General features: G+C 48.1%; 2 protein-coding genes across 2 annotated transcripts in view; both read right to left on the reverse strand.

The window, feature by feature from the left end:
• Window positions 1-3,384: 3,384 nt before the first annotated feature.
• On the reverse strand, window positions 3,385-10,696 carry GJD3 (gap junction protein delta 3). Its single transcript, XM_045044214.1, has 2 exons — window positions 6,929-10,696; window positions 3,385-6,159 (listed from the first exon to the last, which is right to left on the reverse strand). Exon 2 carries the CDS (start codon window positions 6,153-6,155, stop codon window positions 5,376-5,378), a length of 780 nt encoding a protein of 259 aa, XP_044900149.1. The 5' UTR covers window positions 6,156-6,159; window positions 6,929-10,696; the 3' UTR covers window positions 3,385-5,375.
• Window positions 10,697-14,758: 4,062 nt separating this feature from the next.
• The window catches only part of TOP2A (DNA topoisomerase II alpha), a 28,592-nt gene continuing 24,450 nt past the window's right edge, over window positions 14,759-18,900 (reverse strand). Inside the window, exons 30-35 of the mRNA XM_003996831.6 lie at window positions 18,230-18,382; window positions 17,869-17,995; window positions 17,706-17,749; window positions 17,181-17,321; window positions 16,178-16,377; window positions 14,759-15,866 (exon numbers count right to left, since the gene is read on the reverse strand). Of these exons, the coding sequence (XP_003996880.1) occupies window positions 15,738-15,866; window positions 16,178-16,377; window positions 17,181-17,321; window positions 17,706-17,749; window positions 17,869-17,995; window positions 18,230-18,382 (794 nt within the window). The 3' untranslated portion in view covers window positions 14,759-15,737. The remainder of the gene's footprint in view (window positions 15,867-16,177; window positions 16,378-17,180; window positions 17,322-17,705; window positions 17,750-17,868; window positions 17,996-18,229; window positions 18,383-18,900) is intronic.

The raw sequence follows: 18,900 nt of genomic DNA on the forward strand, positions 1-18,900 counted from the left end.
GGATGGAAGATTAGAAAACTAGTCCATCCATCCCTGTGCCTCCAAGAAGGACTGTCCTACCCTCCCCTGCCTACCCCTAAAGTCACTCTGTAGGCAGGAGGCACAGAGGACAGGTTGCAGGAGACCATGGATGCTCCTGGTTGAGAGGATCAAGTGTGGCAGTCCTGTAGGATCATCAGAGACCAAGTTTGTCCACGCTTCACACTCTACACATCAAGGCCCAGAGAGAGCAGTGCCCTTGCCCAGGATCACAGCGAATTCACGGCTGATGGGGAACCAGTACTCAGGGCTCCCACCTCTCACCCAGAGGTCTTTCCTGGAATCTTGCCCCCAAAGAAGCATCGAGCACAGGTCTGAGGGTTCCAGGGCGGTGGCAGTGGAAGCTGTGTCTGGGGTGGGTTAGGGCGCCTGGACAGGAAGAGATTCCTGGGCAGAAAGAGTTCCTTCCGTGGGAGTCTGCCTGCCATTTCTACTTCAGCCACCAGGTGGCGGCAGCCCCCTACTTATCTGGCCATCTGGGCAGTCACCGTGCACGTGGAGGCCAATGTTCTCTTCCTCCAGCAAATATTTTCTAACATTTTCTTCATGAATCTGACAGAAGTTTAACATACCTATCCACGTGATTTACAAAAATCACTATGCTATCACGCTGTATTGTAAAGGAGAAATGAAGGGGAAGGACTATGAATTTCAGTACGGTAATACTTGGACACAACTGCATAGCAAATAGAACATTGTCCTTCGATTCCTTCTACTTTTTTTTCTTCTGTAAAGTTTTTATTTTCAGACAGAGATAGCAAGCGGGGGAAGGGCAAAGAACGTGGAAGACAGAATCCCAAGCAGGCTCCACGGTGCCAATGCAGAGCCGGAAGCAGAGCTTGAACTCACGAACCGTGAGATCATGACTTGAGCCAAAGTCAGATGCTTAACTGAGCCACCCAGGTGCCCTAAGAAGCCCAGGAAACTTAAAGAGTATGAGTAATGTTGAAATAAAAGCTGCCAATGTATAATAAAACCACACACACACACACACACACACAATCCCCAACCACAACCCTAAGAACCCTAAGGTTTTACTTGTGAAACAGAATCAGGTTTTGGGCTCAGGTAGTTATGGAGAGGCTTTTCACTATGTGACCATCCAGTGGGTCATTCTAAAGTCATGTGTGAAATTTCTTTTCTCTCTCCCTTTTTTTATTTTTTATTTTTATTTTTTTATTTTTTAAATATTTTTTTTAAAGTTTATTTATTTTTGAGACAGAGAGAGACAGAGCATGAACGGGGGAGGGTCAGAGAGAGGGAGACACAGAATCTGAAACAGGCTCCAGGCTCTGAGCTGTCAGCACAGAGCCCGACGCGGGGCTCGAACTCACGGACCGCGAGATCATGACCTGAGCCGGAGTCAGCCGCTTAACCGACTGAGCCACCCAGGCACCCCTCCCTTTTTTAAAAAAGTAATCTCTACACCCAGCTTGGGGCTCTAAGTCACAACCTCCAAGTCACAATCTTGAAATCAGGGGTGCCTGGGTGGCTTCGTTGGTTGAGCGTCTGACTTTGGCACAGGTCATCATCTCACAGTTCGTGAGTTCAAGCCTTGCCTCGGGTTCTCTGCTGTCAGCACAGATCTCTCTGCACCTCCCCCATGCTCTCTCTCCCTCTCTCTCTCCCCTTCCCCCACTTGTGCACACGAGCAAGCTCTCTCTCAAAAATAAATGAACATTAAAAAAAAAAAAACCCAAATCAAGAGTCACGTGCTCTAACTGAGGCAGCCAGGTGTCCCCACGTGTGGTGCGTGTTGTAGGAGGGCATCTTGGCATTTCTAGCCCCTGCCTACCAAATGCCAACAGGATTGCCTTCATTTTGACAACTGTAGCAGTGGCCCCACATTTACAAAATGCCCGCTTGGAGTTGTATCTTTGATGCTGGGGCTTGAGGTTGTCCTCAGGGGCTCACAGTTCAGCTATGGCACAAGTGACATTTTGGGCCCAGGGATTCTTTTGTCGTGAGGGGCTGTCCTGTGCATTGTAGGGTTTTAGTAGCATCCCTGGCTTCTGCCCCTAGATGCTAGTTGCACCTTCCCCCCAGCTGTGACAAACTAATATGTCTGCAGACATTGCCAAATGTCCCCTGGGGGGAGAAACTGCCCCCAGGTGAGAACCCCTGCTGTGGGGTCTGATCCTTGCTGACATGTGCTTTGCACCGTCAGGGAGACTGACTGAAGGATGCTGACTGGGGTACAAGCTGGGAAAAGCTGTGACTAAGTCTTGGGTCTGTGGGAGCTCAGGGCATTTAACCAGGCCTGGGAGAAATTTCAGAAGGCTTCCTGGAAGAGGTGTCCCAGCTCCCAGCTAAATTAGGTGTAAGGGAAGGAGTTAGCCAGCTGGGACACAGAGGTGATAAATAGCTTCATGTGACCAGAAACTGTCACCAGCTCTGTGCTTTAACCATTTTGGTTGGAATGTTGGAAGAAATGAGTTGGAGAGGCTGGGATGGGCTCAGGCTAGGGCCGGTTCAGGAGCTGGACTTGACCGAGAAGGCAACGGGAGTGAAGGATCTCAAGCCAGCGAGTGAGCCGTTTGGACTGGAATTGCAGGGAGCAGAGAAGCTGTGGGAGCGATTCCGGCCACTGGTGACAAGGCTGACCCTGGTCAGAGCCTGGAGGGATGAGAGTGGTAGAGGGAGGAAATGCTTCGGTGGTAAAATGGGACTAGGTGGTTGACAGGACATGGGAGGTGGGCAGAAGACAGCCTTCGGCAGTAGTGGGTGCAGGTGGCCTGGGTGGATGGAGATACCAGCACTGAGAAGGGCACTAAGGCAGTTGGGTTGCATTTGAGGTGTTGGTGCCACACTCCCGTCCCTCATTCCACTCCAGCCACAACGGCCTCCTTGCTGGCCTCAAACACCCCAGCATATTTCTGCCTCAGGGCCTTTGCACTTGCCAGCCCCTCCACCAGGAATGCTCTTCCCAGAGCCAGCTTCATGGCTAGCTCTTTGCTACATTCTGTTCCAGTGTCACTCCTCAGGGATAGTCACTGTCTGCCCTTACTCTGAGCGATATCTGGCGGTATGTGCTATATTTATTGCCTGCTTTGTAAGCTTCATGAGGGCAGGTTTTGTTGCCCACTGGAGCCCAACATCTGGATCTGCTCTGTTCAGTACAGCAGTCACTAGCCGTACGTGGTGACTGAGTCCAGAAATGTGGCTGGTCCAAATCCAGATGTGCTCCAAGCATAAAATATACACCAGATTTCAAAGACTTAGTTAAAAAAAAAAAAAAAAAGAATATAAAATATCTCCTTAATGCTTTTTTCATATTGATGATGTGTTGAAATAGTATTTTGGATATGCTGGGTTAAAGAAAATATATTATTAAAATTAATTTCATGTGTTTCCTTTTACTTTTTAATGTGGCTAATGGAATATCTGAAATTACACATGTGGCTCACATCCTATTTCTATTGAACGGTGCTGATCTCGAACGTAGTCTGGCATATAGTATGTGCTCAACAAATATTTCTTGAACGAATACATCCGGAGAACAGCTGTGTATCCACATTTGAGTTTGTTGGAGATCCAGGCTTTGCACACCTGACTGATCAACATCAGAGAGACACTATTGCACACCGTGAGCAAGGATAAGTGCTTGGGCCTCTGGGACGCCTTGGGTTCCTTATCAACATATTTTACTAAGCACGACTCTGGGTCCATTGGTGGAGGAGCAAGTAATGCCATTCAGCAGAAATGCTCTGTCTGGAGAAGCAAGGGTGCCGTGGTGATCTAGCTCTGACTTGGGGGAGGGGGCCATTAGGAAAAGGATCTATTTCCAAATGAGACTGAAAGGCAGGTAGGTATTAGCTAGGGTGGGGAGGGGGGTGCTGCAGAAAGAGGCTGCTCCAGGCAAAGAAACAGCACGTTCAAACATCTGGAAGGAAATTGGTCACTGTGTTTGTAGGAAGAGAAAAGTCAGTATGGTTAGGAAGCCCGTGCAGCAGGGGTGAAGCAGGGCCAGGAGAGGGCAAGACTTCAGAAGGCTCATTCAGGTGCTTGACTTACCCTGATGACAGGGAGCCCCTGGGGGCCTAAGTAGGAGGACTGTTTAGAAAGACCCCTCTGGCTGCTGTGTGCAGTGCAGGCAGGGGTTTCCAGGAAGAAGAGCGCAAGGAAAGGAGGACAAAGAGGGAAGGGCCAAGGACGCAGGAGAAAATCAGGCAGAGCGGGTCGCAGCAGCCTGCTCAGGGGGGTTGAACAAAGTCCAGGGTGCAGTCACATGGTGGCCCCTGGATGTCACTTAGGGCCTGGGTGATCTTACGGAGAGCGGCCCCACTGGGGTGGAGAGGGAGGAAGACAGATGGGGACCGAGAAGAGACAGGAGCAGGACCAGAGGTGGCCATGTAGGTGGCTCTTTATACTCTCAGAGGAGAGAAGAGAAGAGGGTGGTGGCTACAGGGAAATACAGGGCCAGGGCACGTTTCAGGGCAGCTTTCTTTTGAGGTCGGCAGGGACTTAGCCGAGTTTATGGACTGGGGGGGAACAGCAGCAGGGTGAGGGGGTGAATCTAGAAAAGAGTCCTGCCCTCTGACCCTACCGCCAACCCCTACTCTACCTCCACCAAAGGGAGGGCTTGGCCACTGCCCAGGCCACAAGGTTGAGTGTGGGTGGTATCCACAAGCCCTACCGCACTGAGGCCTGCCCAGTGTGAAGGGGCACCTGCCTCCTCTCTCTGTGGGCTCGGTCAAGAGGGGAGACCTTCCTGCAACGCCCCTGCAGGTAGGGAGGGAGTCAGTGTGGCTGCTGCTGGCACTGGGTCCTGACCACCCACCCGGTACATATCAGAGATCTCTCTCTGTCTCTCATACACACACACACACACACGCGGCTGACACAGGGCATACAGATGCCTGCACAGATGCAGACCTACAGGGAATACACACGCACACACAGAGAGCCCACATAGGATGTACACACACACGTACACACACGGCTCACGTGCACGCACGCAAAGAGCTCACACAGGTTTTACATGTGCATGCGTACACGCAGCTCATACTACACATATGTGCGGTGTGTGGCCACACACAGGGAGCCCACACAGAGGCCAGGCCTCAGCCCCAACAAGGAGAGGCCCTCCGGAGGCTGGTATCACAAGTACTTTTTCTGGGCACCACCTGCACCTCCCCTTCCGGCTCTGCGGTGCCCTTCTGTGCACCTTCTCTCAGCCCCAGGCCTCCCCCCTGCCGCCTGGATCAGGGCAACAAGGACCTGCCACAGTTCAATCTACGGGGCCCCCACTCAATCGAGCGCACTCGGGAAGTGCTGGGGACGCTGCAGGGCAGGGTCCCGGGGACAGTTCTCCGGGAAGCACCCGCGGCCCGCCTCTAGATGGCCAGGTCCTGGCGGACCGTGGCCAGGGACGCCTTGCTGTGGCCGCTGCCGCCCTCGCTGCCGCTGGCCGGCGCCGGGTGCGGGTAGGCGGGGGGGCCGCAGGGGTCGGGGCGCGCGCGGTGGCGGCGGCCGTCGCGCTCTGCCGCCTGGCGACGGCGCCCGGCGCGCGGGCGGCCCTTCCAGAGCAGGTGGCCCAGCTCGGCCACGCTGAGCAGCGCCGAGAGCAGCCCCACGGCGAAGTAGAAGAGCACGAAGACGGTCTTCTCGGTGGGCCGGCTCACGAAGCAGTCCACGGTGTGCGGGCACGGCGGGCCGGCGCACGCGAAGTGCGGGGCCACGCGGAAGCCGTAGAGCAGCGCCTGGCCCGCCAGGAAGGCCAGCTCCGCCAGCAGGCGCAGCGCCACGCTCAGCAGGTAGCAGCGGCGGCGCGGGGGCGGCCCGGGCCCATCGTCCGCGCCGCCCGCCTGCTTGCCGGCGCGGTGCACCGAGTAGATGACGAAGAGCACGGGGGGCGCCGAGAGCAGCAGGATGTGGAAGAGCCAGAAGCGGTAGTGGGAGACCGGGAAGGCGCGGTCGTAGCAGGTCTGGCGGCAGCCGGGCTGCAGCGTGTTGCACACGAACTCCTCCTGCTCGTCCTCGAACACGGCGCCGCCCACCGTGGCCAGCACCAGGATGCGGAAGATCAGCATGACCACCAGCCACAGGCGGCCCACGAGCGGCGACTGCAGCTGCACGGCGTCCAGCAGCGAGCCCAGGAACGCCCACTCCCCCATGGCGCTGGGGACGCGGGGGTTGGGGGGGACCGGTGTCAGAGGCTACCGATCAGCGCCCCCCCCCCCAGCCCCCCAGCCCATGGGTGAGGTTAGCTAGCCCTCCTCTAACTTGAGGTGAGGCAGGGGCTCAGGCCTGGGTTTAGCTGGGATTTTGTGGGAACGAGGGAGTCAGCAAGGGGGCAGGGGCAGGAGGGGTTAGGAGATTCTCAACTGTGGGTGCCTTTCTCCTTGGGGAGAAGGTGCTGGGGAGGAGCCCCACCCTGGTGCTCTAGCCAGATCCCCACGGGCCTGCTTGGTTGGACCCCATGCTCCTCCAGAGTCTATATCCGTAGGGAATCAACTTGACATCGGCAGGGCCAGACCGACTGCATTGTAGAACCAGAAGCCCAGCGGTGCCCTTACCTGCCCAAGGATGCTTTCCATGGGCAACCGTGGTACCTCCAACCGGGGAGTCCAGACCCAACTTAACCTGGGAGAGGTGGGAGCCAGCAGACCCAGAGGGACCTCACCTCCTTCCTTCTCTGCCCACCATTTCTCCTGCCCTTCTTACTGCAGTGAACTCCTCTCAGAATGGGGAGTTCCATAACTCTGTCATTATCCCTTGTTCTAGGGGTCCCCTGCCATCCCACTCCTGAGCGGCCCAGCCATCTCCGATCTCCTCCATGGTGTCCCTCTGCTTCCAGCCTCCCACATCTCCAGAGAACCTCCCCAACACACTCACGCAGGCCCCACAGGCTCCCCGTGCCACCGGACCCCAGCCTGACCCCACTCACCCTGTGGCTGGAGCTGAGGTGTTAGAGCTGAGGGACGGATCCTGGGAGATGGCTGGGACCTGTTACTCTCCCGGGCCCTCTTTCATTTTCCCTTTTGGGTTTGGCCAGGATAGATGACAGGACAGAATAGCCGAGAGGGGCTTGCTCTCCCCCTTCTCTTAAAGGGACAGGGTGGCCCTGTCGGTTGGCTCCACCCTTGGGAACGTACACAAGGCCATGCCCCTTGCTGGGCTTTGCAGCCCTCCCTTTCTATCCCTTACCCACCCTCCCCCCATCCCACCTGCTGTGTCTCCTTCTGGAAATGGGGGTGGGGGTTAACCAGAGCCACACCCCTTTTGAGGGAGGGGGATTCTACGGAAGCCCATGGAACAGACTCCCCCAAACTGGAAGGCCTAGATCCACTAGCAACTGACTGTCACCTTCGAAGGCAGTCTTCAGGGCTGGAGGAGGGTTTGGTGCTAGCGTTGGGGGCAGCAGATCTCAGTAGATCTGGTTCCACCTCTGCCACTACTGGCCTTAGACAAGTCACTGAGCTCTTCTGGGCCCAGTCTCCTGGCTTGTCAGCTGAGGAGGCTGCACTGTCTGACCCCCAAGTTTCCTTGTCTTAATGCTAAGGTCCCAACCATATTATGGAGAACAAAGACAACCTGTGCCCAGGAAAGAATCCCACATGGAAACCATCAAGGCATCAAGAGTGTTCAGCACTGGTGGTTAAATAAAAGCTTTTGCTTTCTTCCTGCCTTTCTATAATTTCCAGATTTATTCTAATAAGCATGTTATTTTATCATGTGAAAAATGAATAGAAGGACTTCTCTGCCCTCGTAAGGCTCTGAATCACATTCTACAACTCTAGGTGGCAGGAGAAGCTATCCCTTAGGGGAAGAGTTAGGATGATGTGTGGTGATCTGAGTGGCTGAGGAGGGGACACCCTCAGCTTGAGACATCTTGTTTGTCCCCTCTAGGCCTTTCTAGGAATCTGCCCCACCCGCACACCATTCCCCTTCCCCTGTACACCCGCTCTGGACCAGGCCTTGCGCCGAGCCGATCACACAAATCAGCTCACTGCATCCTCTTGATGACCCTGGCAGGAGGGAAGCTGAGACTGGGAGGGTCTAAGCCACTTGCCCACACAGCAAGTAAATAGCCAGTTCCCGTCTCATGCCTGGCTTGATGGGTTGGGAGCCCATGCGCTTAAGCCCCTCATGGAACTGTTCTCACTCTAGCTTGGCTGGGCTTCCCAGGTGGTGTTCCGGGGCCTGACCATCCCCAGGGCTTTGGTTGGGTCTGGTGGGCCCAGACACGCCTGCCCCTCTCTGAGTGGGGAGGCCAAGAACCTCCCCCTCCATGACATTTCCTTTCCCCGTCAGCCATGGGGGCCTGTATAGTTTTCCATGTGTTGACAGGGACCCCCTGGCCTGATTTCAGGGAGGGGTGGGAAATGTGCCCTTCACCTACACTGGCTCAGGGGTCCAGCCCAGCCTGGAAAAACCCTCGGTTAATGATGGATGTGGTGGGGAACCCTCCGCACTGTCATGCAGGGTTCCCTTGGGAGTGGACCTGGGTGGGGAGACACTGCCTTGGACAAAGTCCAAAGGAAAGCACATGCTGGGGCCCCACATTCCAAAAACAGGATGTGGGGTGGGGGTACGGCTGACTTTCCCAACCCTCACCTCTGCCTGCTCCTGGCAAAGCTGCTCCCCGACCCCCGACCCCCAGCCCCAGCCATGGGGGCTCAGGGACACACCTCATCTCTCCTGACTGTCCAGGAATGGTCCCTGCCCTGTCCTCACAGCCCCTGCTGGGTGAGGACACTGGCCCAGCCTGGAAAAACCCCATCAGATCTGTCTGCTTTTGGGGAATGGAAAATGGCAGAGGTAGTGGGCTAGGGTGAGGCAGGAGCATGCCACATGCTGTCCACAATCCCTGATGCCACAGGCCAGACACAGGAGACTGTACAATCTCCGGAGCCCGTCCTCCTTCCCAGATAATAGCGCTGTCCAGACTGAGAGGAGGTGTCACTGATGCTGCCCAGGGCTGGTGACACATGGCCCCATTCTTGGCCATACTTAAGGTCTGGAGCTGGGCTGAGAGGCCCATCCTGCCCAGTTTCATATTCAATCTCTGTCCTAGACACTTCACTCTACCCTGTGGGGGCTGGGGAGCCAATTCCCATTCTGTCACACATAGACACACATATGCAGGCACTACATGGTTGTACCCAGTAAGTGACATCATCAACACATGGCTGTATTTTCTCTCCCCATGCCCCTCTAACATTTTTTTTTTAAGTTCATTTATATATTTTGAGAGACTGCGCATGAGGGACAGAGAGAGAGAGAGAGAGAGAGAGAGAGAGAGAGAGAGAGAGAACGAGAGAATCCCAAGCAGGCTCCCACTGACTCAGGGCTTGAATTCACGAACTGTGAGATCATGACCCGAGCTGAAATCAAGAGGCGCCCAACCAACTGAGCCACCCAGGCATCCCAACCCCTCTAACATTTTTTAGTCTTTACGGAAATGTTGCCTTTTAGTGAGGCCTTCCCTAACCTTCCTAACGGGAATTTAACCCCCTACTTCCTATCCCCTTTCTCAGCTTTATTTCCTTTGCACTGATCACTACATACTTGGTTATTTAAAAATTGTATCCCGTGTAGCACCCATCTCCTCCATTAGCATGTATGCTCCACGAGGTGCCCTGCTCACTGTCCCGTGTCAGCACCTAGAACAGTTCCTGGCACGTGGTAGAGGCTGGGTGGGTGAAGGTTGGGGTGGGAGGGTTGCGGAAGGGGCAGACCATCTCTGCCCCAAGACGGTGAGCTCACTCTGCCTCATTTGCTAACTCTGGTCTCCTCTAAAGCTAGTGATCACTTAAGTGGCCGATTTGGTCTGAGATCGGTAATCAGAATGGCTAGTCCTGGGTAAAAATGAAAACCCCAAAACGGGTTAACGGTAAAATTCCTCCCTCACCTTTCCCCTCGGCCTGGGTGGGAAAGGTGAGGGAGTCAGATGCATGGTTGTGTTGGCTTCTGATTACTCTGGAGCATTCCCCGCCCCCCCGCAGTGTCTGACCCTTCAAACTCTTTCCAGGCCTACAAATCCTCCGGACAGGCGACCTTCGGTTCACAGGTTGTCCCCGCTCCTCTCTCTTCTCCCCGCCCTCAGCCTGTGGTTCTCAATAGACCCCTCAGGCTCTGCGGTTTTATCACTCACGGGGACCTGCTTCCCCTTCAGGCCTTCCCTCCTCCCTTGGCTCTATAATTATTTAAGATTAGGTTCGGCTAGGGGCGCCTGGGTGGCGCAGTCGGTTGGGCGTCCGACTTCAGCCAGGTCACGATCTCGCGGTCCGTGAGTTCGAGCTCTGGGCTGATGGCTCGGAGCCTGGAGCCTGCTTCCGATTCTGTTTCTCCGTCTCTCTCTGCCCCTCCCCCGTTCATGCTCTGTCTCTCTCTGTCTCAAAAATAAACGTTAAAAAAAAAAAAAAAAAAGATTAGGTTCGGCTGTAACAGCACAGCTACTAAACCGTGGCTTAAACAAGAGAAGCTGGTTTTCCTCTCACTCAAAAGGAGGAGGGCGACGGGCTGTTCAGGGAAGAGGGGCAGCTCTGTGCCTCAAAGTCCTTGGGGGCGCAGGCTCCTTCCAAACTCCTCCCTGGGTGTGGTCCTCTTCCTTCACCATTCCTCCTCCGCCGCATTCCAGGCAGCAGATGGAGGAAGGGACGAAGGCGGGACAAATTTGTGCAAAAACGGCTCTCTCAGAAAGTCCCGGAAGCTGCCATGTGACCGACTGCTCACTTATCATTGGCCAGGATGACCTTCCGCAAGGAAGGCTGGGAAATGTAGTCTTTTCTCCCCGGTAGGTGGCCTTACATCCAGTAAAGGGGAATTTAACCCTCATTGTCGCAGAGCTGCACCACTTAATCGCTTTCTCCGCGGAGGTGGGGATTCAGAGAAACTAGTTCCCCCAGGTCTGCCCCCACCCGCTGAACAGTTCTATTTAGGTGTTCAGCGGATTGGATGGTGCCCATCCGCATTGGTAATGGTGATCTTTACCCAGTCTACTGATTCAAATGCTCATTTGTTCTGGAGACACCCTAAGAGACACACTCAGTAATATTTTACAGGCTATCTGGGCATCCTTAACCCAGTCAAGTTGACACCTACAATTAACCGCCACACAGTTTTTCAACACAGCTTGCGGGTATCTTCCTCAGATTTGCAATGGTGCGGGCGGCCCATCGGTAAGAAACACCTGAGATCGATTCCTGGCGTGGTACAAGTTCAGCATCATTTTAGAACTGGAACCCATTTATTGCTTTAAAAACCTGAAAAAAATTATAGTTATTTTCATTTCGAATAAAACCATGTAACACTGACTATTTTTGTAAACTATAGGAAGATGCAAAGAAGAAAATGAGATCACCCAGATCTCATTATCCAAAGAAAAGCAGATGACGGTTTGCTGCAACTTGCAGTTGGCCTTTCGGTGCACATAGCATTTGGTCTCAAACTTCAGTTTGCATCAGAATTAACGGAGCGCTTTTTAAAACAGGCGCTTTTAAATCACCCGGTTCTGGAGTGGGCCTGATAATTTGAATTTCTAGCAAGCTCTCAGGTCATGCTAATCCTGCTGGTCCAGGGAGCACACACACACGGAGGAGCACTGATACGTACTCTACACCTTTGCTTTTCCAAGTAGGCTCTCCAAACAGCAGCACTGACATCACTTGGGGAAATTACTAGTAACACAACTTCAGACCTCACTCCAGGCCTACTGAATCACAATCTGCAGTTTAACAAGATCTCTAGTGGATTTGTAAGTGCAAGTTTGAGAAGCTCTGGTTTATATTTGAGCCTCATACTATCTAAAAGATAGCGTTTCCTATTTTGTTTACACGCAGCGAAATGCACCATTTTATAATATAACTTAATGAGTTTTGATGCATTATACAGGATAGTTTTTGTATCTTTTTTCCCCCTCTACCCAACACAATGACTTTCCTGTGCTATTAAATGTTCTGGGAAAATATGACTTTTAATGACTTGGTAATACATGATAAGGGTGTACCAGTTTAACCAATTCTTCCATTGCAGTACACCTATTCTGTTCCATTTTTCACCAGTGTAAATAATGCCACGATGAATGCTTTTGGACACAAACTTTTTGTTTTTCGGACTCCAGAATAATCTTCCCAAAGTGGAATTACTGAGGAAAGAGGTGCTGGATAGGTCAGAACAGATATCCCTCACTCTAGAAGTAAAAAATGCATGCAAAAATTTTGTCTTTGGGTTTTAGGAAAAATGGCTAGGAATCACTTAAAAACATCCCCTTCAGCAAAACAGTGGGATGCAATGTATTTAAAAAAAACAAAAAGGATAGGGCACCTGGGTGGCTCGGTTGAGTGGGATTTTTCTTCCTGTCTCTAAAAAAATATAATAAAAGAACAAAAAGCCTTAGTAAGCTTATTGTATTATATATCAACTAATGCAAGTTTTGAATCCCTTATTTTCCCAGTAAGTATTCTTTTGTAATTCTAATTGATGTAATATGTATTTATTAAGCAATGTTTCCTGTGTAGGAGAAATAATTACATTCTATAAAGGGTTTAAATGTGTACGATCAAGTTTATTAGCACTAGAATTTTTATCTTCTCGAATGTCTAGAATGAATAGTCAAGAGATGTATTTACTCAGTCTTTTAGTTAGCAAGTGCTTTGCTGGGAACAAACTTCCACTTTTAAAAGGTAAAGGTTTCTTTTTCTTTTTAAAGAGGGTTTATACGCTTTCTTTGATTTATTTTATAAACAAATGCATACTTACCAGACAGGGACTTCACCTCTGATTTGTAATCTGCTTGCTTTCTTCACTCAGTAAGGTCTTGGGTGTCTTTTCATGTCAATCAATATTTTTCTTTTCCCCCCAAATATATCATTGTTAATGAGTACCTGGTATTCCTCATTGTACCATAATTTGTTTAAACCAATTGTTTTATCTGAAGTCTCCTGTTCCTTGGACGTTTAGGTTACTTTCAATTTTATTACATAAACTTTAATGAGCATCTTTTTTTTTTTAAATAGAATCTATAGCTTCTTTAAAAAATTTTTTTTTTTTAAATTTTTTTTTTTTTCAACGTTTATTTATTTTTGGGACAGAGAGAGACAGAGCATGAACGGGGGAGGGGCAGAGAGAGAGGGAGACACAGAATCGGAAACAGGCTCCAGGCTCTGAGCCATCAGCCCAGAGCCCGACGCGGGGCTCGAACTCACGGGCTGCGAGATCGTGACCTGGCTGAAGTCGGACGCTTAACCGACTGCGCCACCCAGGCGCCCCTAAAAAAATTTTTAATGTTGGGGCGCCTGGGTGGCACAGTCGGTTAAGCGTCCAACTTCAGCCAGGTCACGATCTGGCGGTCCGTGAGTTCGAGCCCCGCGTCGGGCTCTGGGCTGATGGCTCAGAGCCTGGAGCCTGTTTCCGATTCTGTGTCTCCCTCTCTCTCTGCCCCTCCCCCGTTCATGCTCTGTCTCTCTCTGTCCCAAAAATAAATAAACGTTGAAAAAAAAAATTAAAAAAATTTTTTTAATGTTTATTATTTATTTTTGAGAGAGAGACAGAGCGTGAGCAGGGGAGCGGCAGTGAGAGAGGAGACACAGAATCCGAAGCAACTCCAGGCTCCAAAGCTGTCAGCACAGAGCCTGATGCAGGGCTCGAACTCACGAACGCAAGATAATGACCTGAGCTGAAGTCAGACGCCTAACTGACTGAGCCACTCAGGTGCCCCAATAAGCATCTTTTTAAAAAAACATCTTTGCATGTGGCTTTTCTTGAGGTAATTGTAGATTTATATGTAGTTTTGAGAAAGAGATCCCTTGTGTACTTTGCCCCACTCTCCCCCAATGGTAGCATTTGTAACATTATGTAACTAGGATATTGAGATTTCCTGTATTTCTGTGTTTACATGGTTTTGCATGTTTCAATTCTTCTCTTGAACTTTTTTAATGTTTATTTTTGAGAGAGAGTGCGCTTGAGCAGAAGGGCAGAGGGAGAGGGAGATGAGAATCCCAAACAGATTCAATGCTGTCAGTGCAGAGCCTGATGTGGGGATTGAACCCACAACCGTGAGATCACAACCTGAGCTGAATTCAAGAGTTGGACACTTAACCAACTGAACCACCAGGTGCCCTTTGAACTAAATTTCTTAAAGTGAGAGTTTTTGAGACAGAGTTTGGCCTCTTTGCCCAGATTCTGATGAAAGGGATCATTTTTCCAGATCTTTGTCAACACTACCCTTGGGGATATGTTTTGGATATCCCTCTGTAGCTCAAGATTACTTTTCTTCTGGTACATTTCTAAATGGTTTTGCTTTTGACATTTAAATAAATATTGTCTGTTTGAACTTAGCTTTGGTATAAGATGTGAGGAAGGAATTGGATTTATCTAACATTTCTCTTTTTTCTAAATGGTTAGCCAGTTGCCCTTATTGAGATCATCAAATAGTTGTCCCGATTACCAAAATAGTTGTAAAGGAATTAAAAAAAAAGACATGCATATTTGAAACTACTTACTGATGTAGGGCCAAGGCCTTCTGAGTATTAAGGAGATGGAAGAACTTTGTACCCATGTATAAAATCCCAGGAAAAAACCTGGTTGGCTTTGGTTAGGTCATGATGCCTATCTCTTAGACCTGTTACCACATGGCCAGGGGCTGTTAGGTCGGTACATCAGCACATGATCAGAATAATTCTCAAAAGGGAGTGAAGAGGGATATATTTTAGAGTAAAGTAAAGGGTATATTGCAAGGCCCCCCCCCAACCAAAAGGGGCAATCAATCAGCGGGTTGCAATGTTTAGAACATTTTATTAAAGTACAAAATTGTTGAAATTAAGTGAAATAGAAAAACATAGTAAATATTTACAAAAACATTGATAACACCACTCAAGTCACACAACATGTAAAAATGCAGAAAGGTCTTAAAAAGTTTGTAAGTTGAAAATTATAGAGATTTCCCAAAGTGGATATAACTGCTCACTGCTGAGTATGGCACTCATAGAAGATCTTTGAATGCTGTCCTCCACTTTTCTGCAATCCAGTGCTCCCCAGACACTGGTTCTTTGGGAGATTTGGACTTGGAGACAGCCCAAGGGGACAAGTCAAGAGCTGAGATAGTCACATAACTTATGGTCTAATTTTCTTCATCCTATTGACTGTGTTGAGGTTATACAGACACAGCCAAGGTGTTTTCTTCAGCCTCTGCTAATATTCAAAAGGATATAAAGAATATGAGTAATTTTCTTATTGCTTGAGCAGAAATTCAGCACATAAAAGGCTGAGTGGGGAGTATTTGTATTAGAACTATAAAGTTCTATCTGATGGAAAATTACCTAAATTTTAAGGTAAAACAGAATTAATCATGCTCTATCTCATATTTATGGAAAGTAGGAAATTGAAAGGAGACAGAATAGACACTTTTATAACAGTTTTAGCTTAATGAATGGTCAGTAAACTGTATATGCTGAAGTGACCACACAACTATCTCTAGAGTCCAGAAGAATTTAAAATCAGATTCTAAAGACAAAAGAAAAGACAGTCAAAACATAGACAAAGCAGAGAAGAAAACAATGCCCATGAGGTGGTCACTATTTAGACAGTATTATAAAAAGGGAAGGGATACTTGGGCTTTACACACTTCACTTTGATGATTCGGCATTAAAACTACCTTCCCCAAATGAAATTCAGAAGGGAGGAAATTAAGGGATTCAGGTAACTCTAAAATCAGTCTTGGGCTCAATAAGACCATTACTTAAAATAATCACATTTTAGAACAGATCATCTTCATCTGATTCTTCGAGGTACTTTATAGGTTTCTTTGCCCGTCCAGATTTCGCCCGAGGAGCCACAGCTGAGTCTAAGTCCAGATGGAAATCCTCACTCTCCCCCTTGGATTTCTACAAGAGGAAGTCCATGTAATATGCACAATGTTAGTCTGACAGCAACATTTCACTGGAAAAACTGTATCAACAAACTATAATTCAAGAAGTTTCCCACCTTCTAATAAGTAGTAAGAAATAGATCTAAGGCTAGTCTCTCATTGGCTAAGTGGCATATTTTTAAATGTAACTGTGATACAGTAAGTAAAAGCTAAATGGATCAGGAGATTTACATTTATTTTCTTAAAAATGTGTCAGATTAAGAGCAAATCTTAATTATGCATTTTAAAACAGCTATAGCAAACAGACGAACTAGGATAAATACTCACCTTGCTTGTGACTGTCTTAGAAATCATTTTCTCAAAATTAGAGTCAGAATCATCAGAAGTGGATGGCTTCCTTTTGCGGCGATTTTTGGTTTTGGGAGGATCAGGCTTTTGAGAGACATCAGAATTCAAGCCTGGCTCCTTTTTGGTTCCTTTTGGTGCAGCCCTTTTTTTGGCACCTGCGGTGGAGGTGGAAGACTGACCTGCAAGTCAACACAGGCATTCATCATGTCCACGCTAGATGGATTATTCTACTGTGGACTTTCTTTAGCAAGCTGTTGAATGCTTACATTTAACATAGGAAAAAATCTAATGGAGCTGAAAATACATTAGAGAATCAAAACTATTCTTAAGTATTTTTAAGTAGGCTCCTATTTTACTAGGCAGGGCTTGAACTCATGACCCTGAGATCAAGACCTGAGCTGAGATCAAGAGTGGAACACTTGGGGCACCTGGGTGGCGCAGTCGGTTAAACGTCCGACTTCAGCCAGGTCACGATCTCGCGGTCTGGGAGTTCGAGCCCCGCGTCAGGCTCTGGGCTGATGGCTCAGAGCCTGGAGCCTGTTTCCGATTCTGTGTCTCCCTCTCTCTCTGCCCCTCCCCCGTTCATGCTCTGTTTCTCTCTGTCCCAAAAATAAATAAACGTTGAAAAAAAAAATTTTTTTTTAAAAAAAAGAGTGGAACACTTAACCAACTGAGCCATCTAGGAGACTCAGCATCTAATTTTTTTATAGGTGTATGTTTTACATTAAACCTTTCCAACTGTTTATAAACCTTATCCCTGTCATAGATAATGAGATAGATAACACCTGGCATTTTGAGATATATGCTGATTTTAGACCTTCTGACCACCAGTTTTGATTACAAAGATCTAAATATTTGCTTTCACTTGGGAAAGATTTAATTTCAATATTAATAGTAATTTTTGGGAATAAAAAATTGAATTCATTTGTGGTAGCCAGCTTCTTAATCCTAACATTAACCCTTTTGAAAGACTGAGGCTCACTTTTTGCTGCTGTCTTCTTCACCGCTACCTTCTTTTTAGAAACAGGGTTTATGATTTCAGTTTCAGCTGAGAAATCAGCGGCCGGAGAATCTAGAGAAGGTGGTCCACTGTCCTTGGCACCACCAGCATCAAGGTCCATTACTTCAAATGGAAAGGAAAATAGCACATATAAGCAACACACAAAAATCCATTTCCTTCTCTGAGTTCCCATTTAAATACCAAGTCTGTGACTTTTCTAGAATATTTAAAACATACTCTTATAACTTTGTTCTAATTTCTGGATTCTTCAGCAGATATTTTTTGTACCTCTAGCACCCAGCAAGCATGTGATGGCTTTCAGTATATTAAGTATAGAACCTGTTTCTGTGCAAAACTAACCCTAATGAACAACATCAACGCAATGCTAACAAGAACCCACATTTATCTTCCAAGGCAGGACTCGGATAACGTAGTCCAGATTAGAACCCACTAGACCCAAGTGCCCCAGTGAAGCAGACATCTCACTATTTTTAATTAAATACATACCTGATGTGGCACTCTTCTGTGGCTTCAGTTCTTTGTTAGTAGGTCTAGAATAAAGAAGAAACCATCAACATCCTGACAACCAATTCTACATGTGTCAAAGAATGTATCATTGACTATTGACAACAATCACGATGATAAGACTCATGTTAGAGAAGATACTTACACTGGTGGGGAAGTTTTGGTCTTAACTGGGCTAACATCTGATGGGACAAAATCCTCATCTTGAGTTTTTTCATCAAAATCTGAGAAATCATCATCTGAATCCAAATCCACTGTAAATTTGGTTTTTGCTATAGAAAACATACATCAAAGAATAAAAGAGGGGAACAGAAATATGTAATTCACAGATTGCTATAACAATTCACGAAGATTTAAGCTTTAGTTTAATATCCTAAAAGATGCTGTAGTTTTTTAAAAACTTAGTAATTACCGCTCTAGTATATAATAATTTCTGGGATTTGTGTCCTGAAATACACTGGCCCAGATCTTGCAACATATCTAGCATGTTGTTCGCTTGTGCTTACTTGCTGCTCTCCGTGGCTCTATCTCTCGTGGGGGAACATCAAAGTCACTTTCATTACTGCTCATATCTGATTCTGAATCAGACCAGGGGTTTCTCTTCTTTCCTTTTTTGACTGGTTTAAATGGCAACGTAGTTTGCTTCTTTGTCTTGGTACCTAGAAGGGAGATAGGAATTAACCACTTTCATATATTCTTAGCCACACTTTTCTCCATCTACCATCCATTCATCTTTCAAGTATTTATTGAGCTCTGTGCTAGTATTGAGAATACAATGGTGAATGGAAACGGATATAGTCCCTCTTCCTATCGAGCTTATATAGCTTGGTCATCTAATCCCATAAATAAATATAATGTGTCTATGTAGGGTATGAGGCATGTGTGTATGTATTTAAATAAGAAGACTGTTCCAAGAAATGCTTGAGCTGAGACCTCAAGTTTAGAATGAACTAGTTGAAGGCAAGTGGGTAATGAAATATTACAGCGCAGAAAATACCATGTACAACGGACCTGTGGGGAAAACAGTACATTTAGGAAAATGAAAGAAATCCATTATGGCTAGAAAACAGAAGTTGCAGGGAGAGAGGCTGGTCTTAAGCCTTTAAAGTTTTAAATTTTTATTTATTACTTATTTAAGTAAGCTGTACATCCAACGTGGGGCTTGAACCCATGACCT

The sequence above is a fragment of the Felis catus genome, chromosome E1 (genome assembly GCF_018350175.1).
Source record: "Felis catus isolate Fca126 chromosome E1, F.catus_Fca126_mat1.0, whole genome shotgun sequence".
NCBI lineage: Eukaryota > Metazoa > Chordata > Mammalia > Carnivora > Felidae > Felis > Felis catus.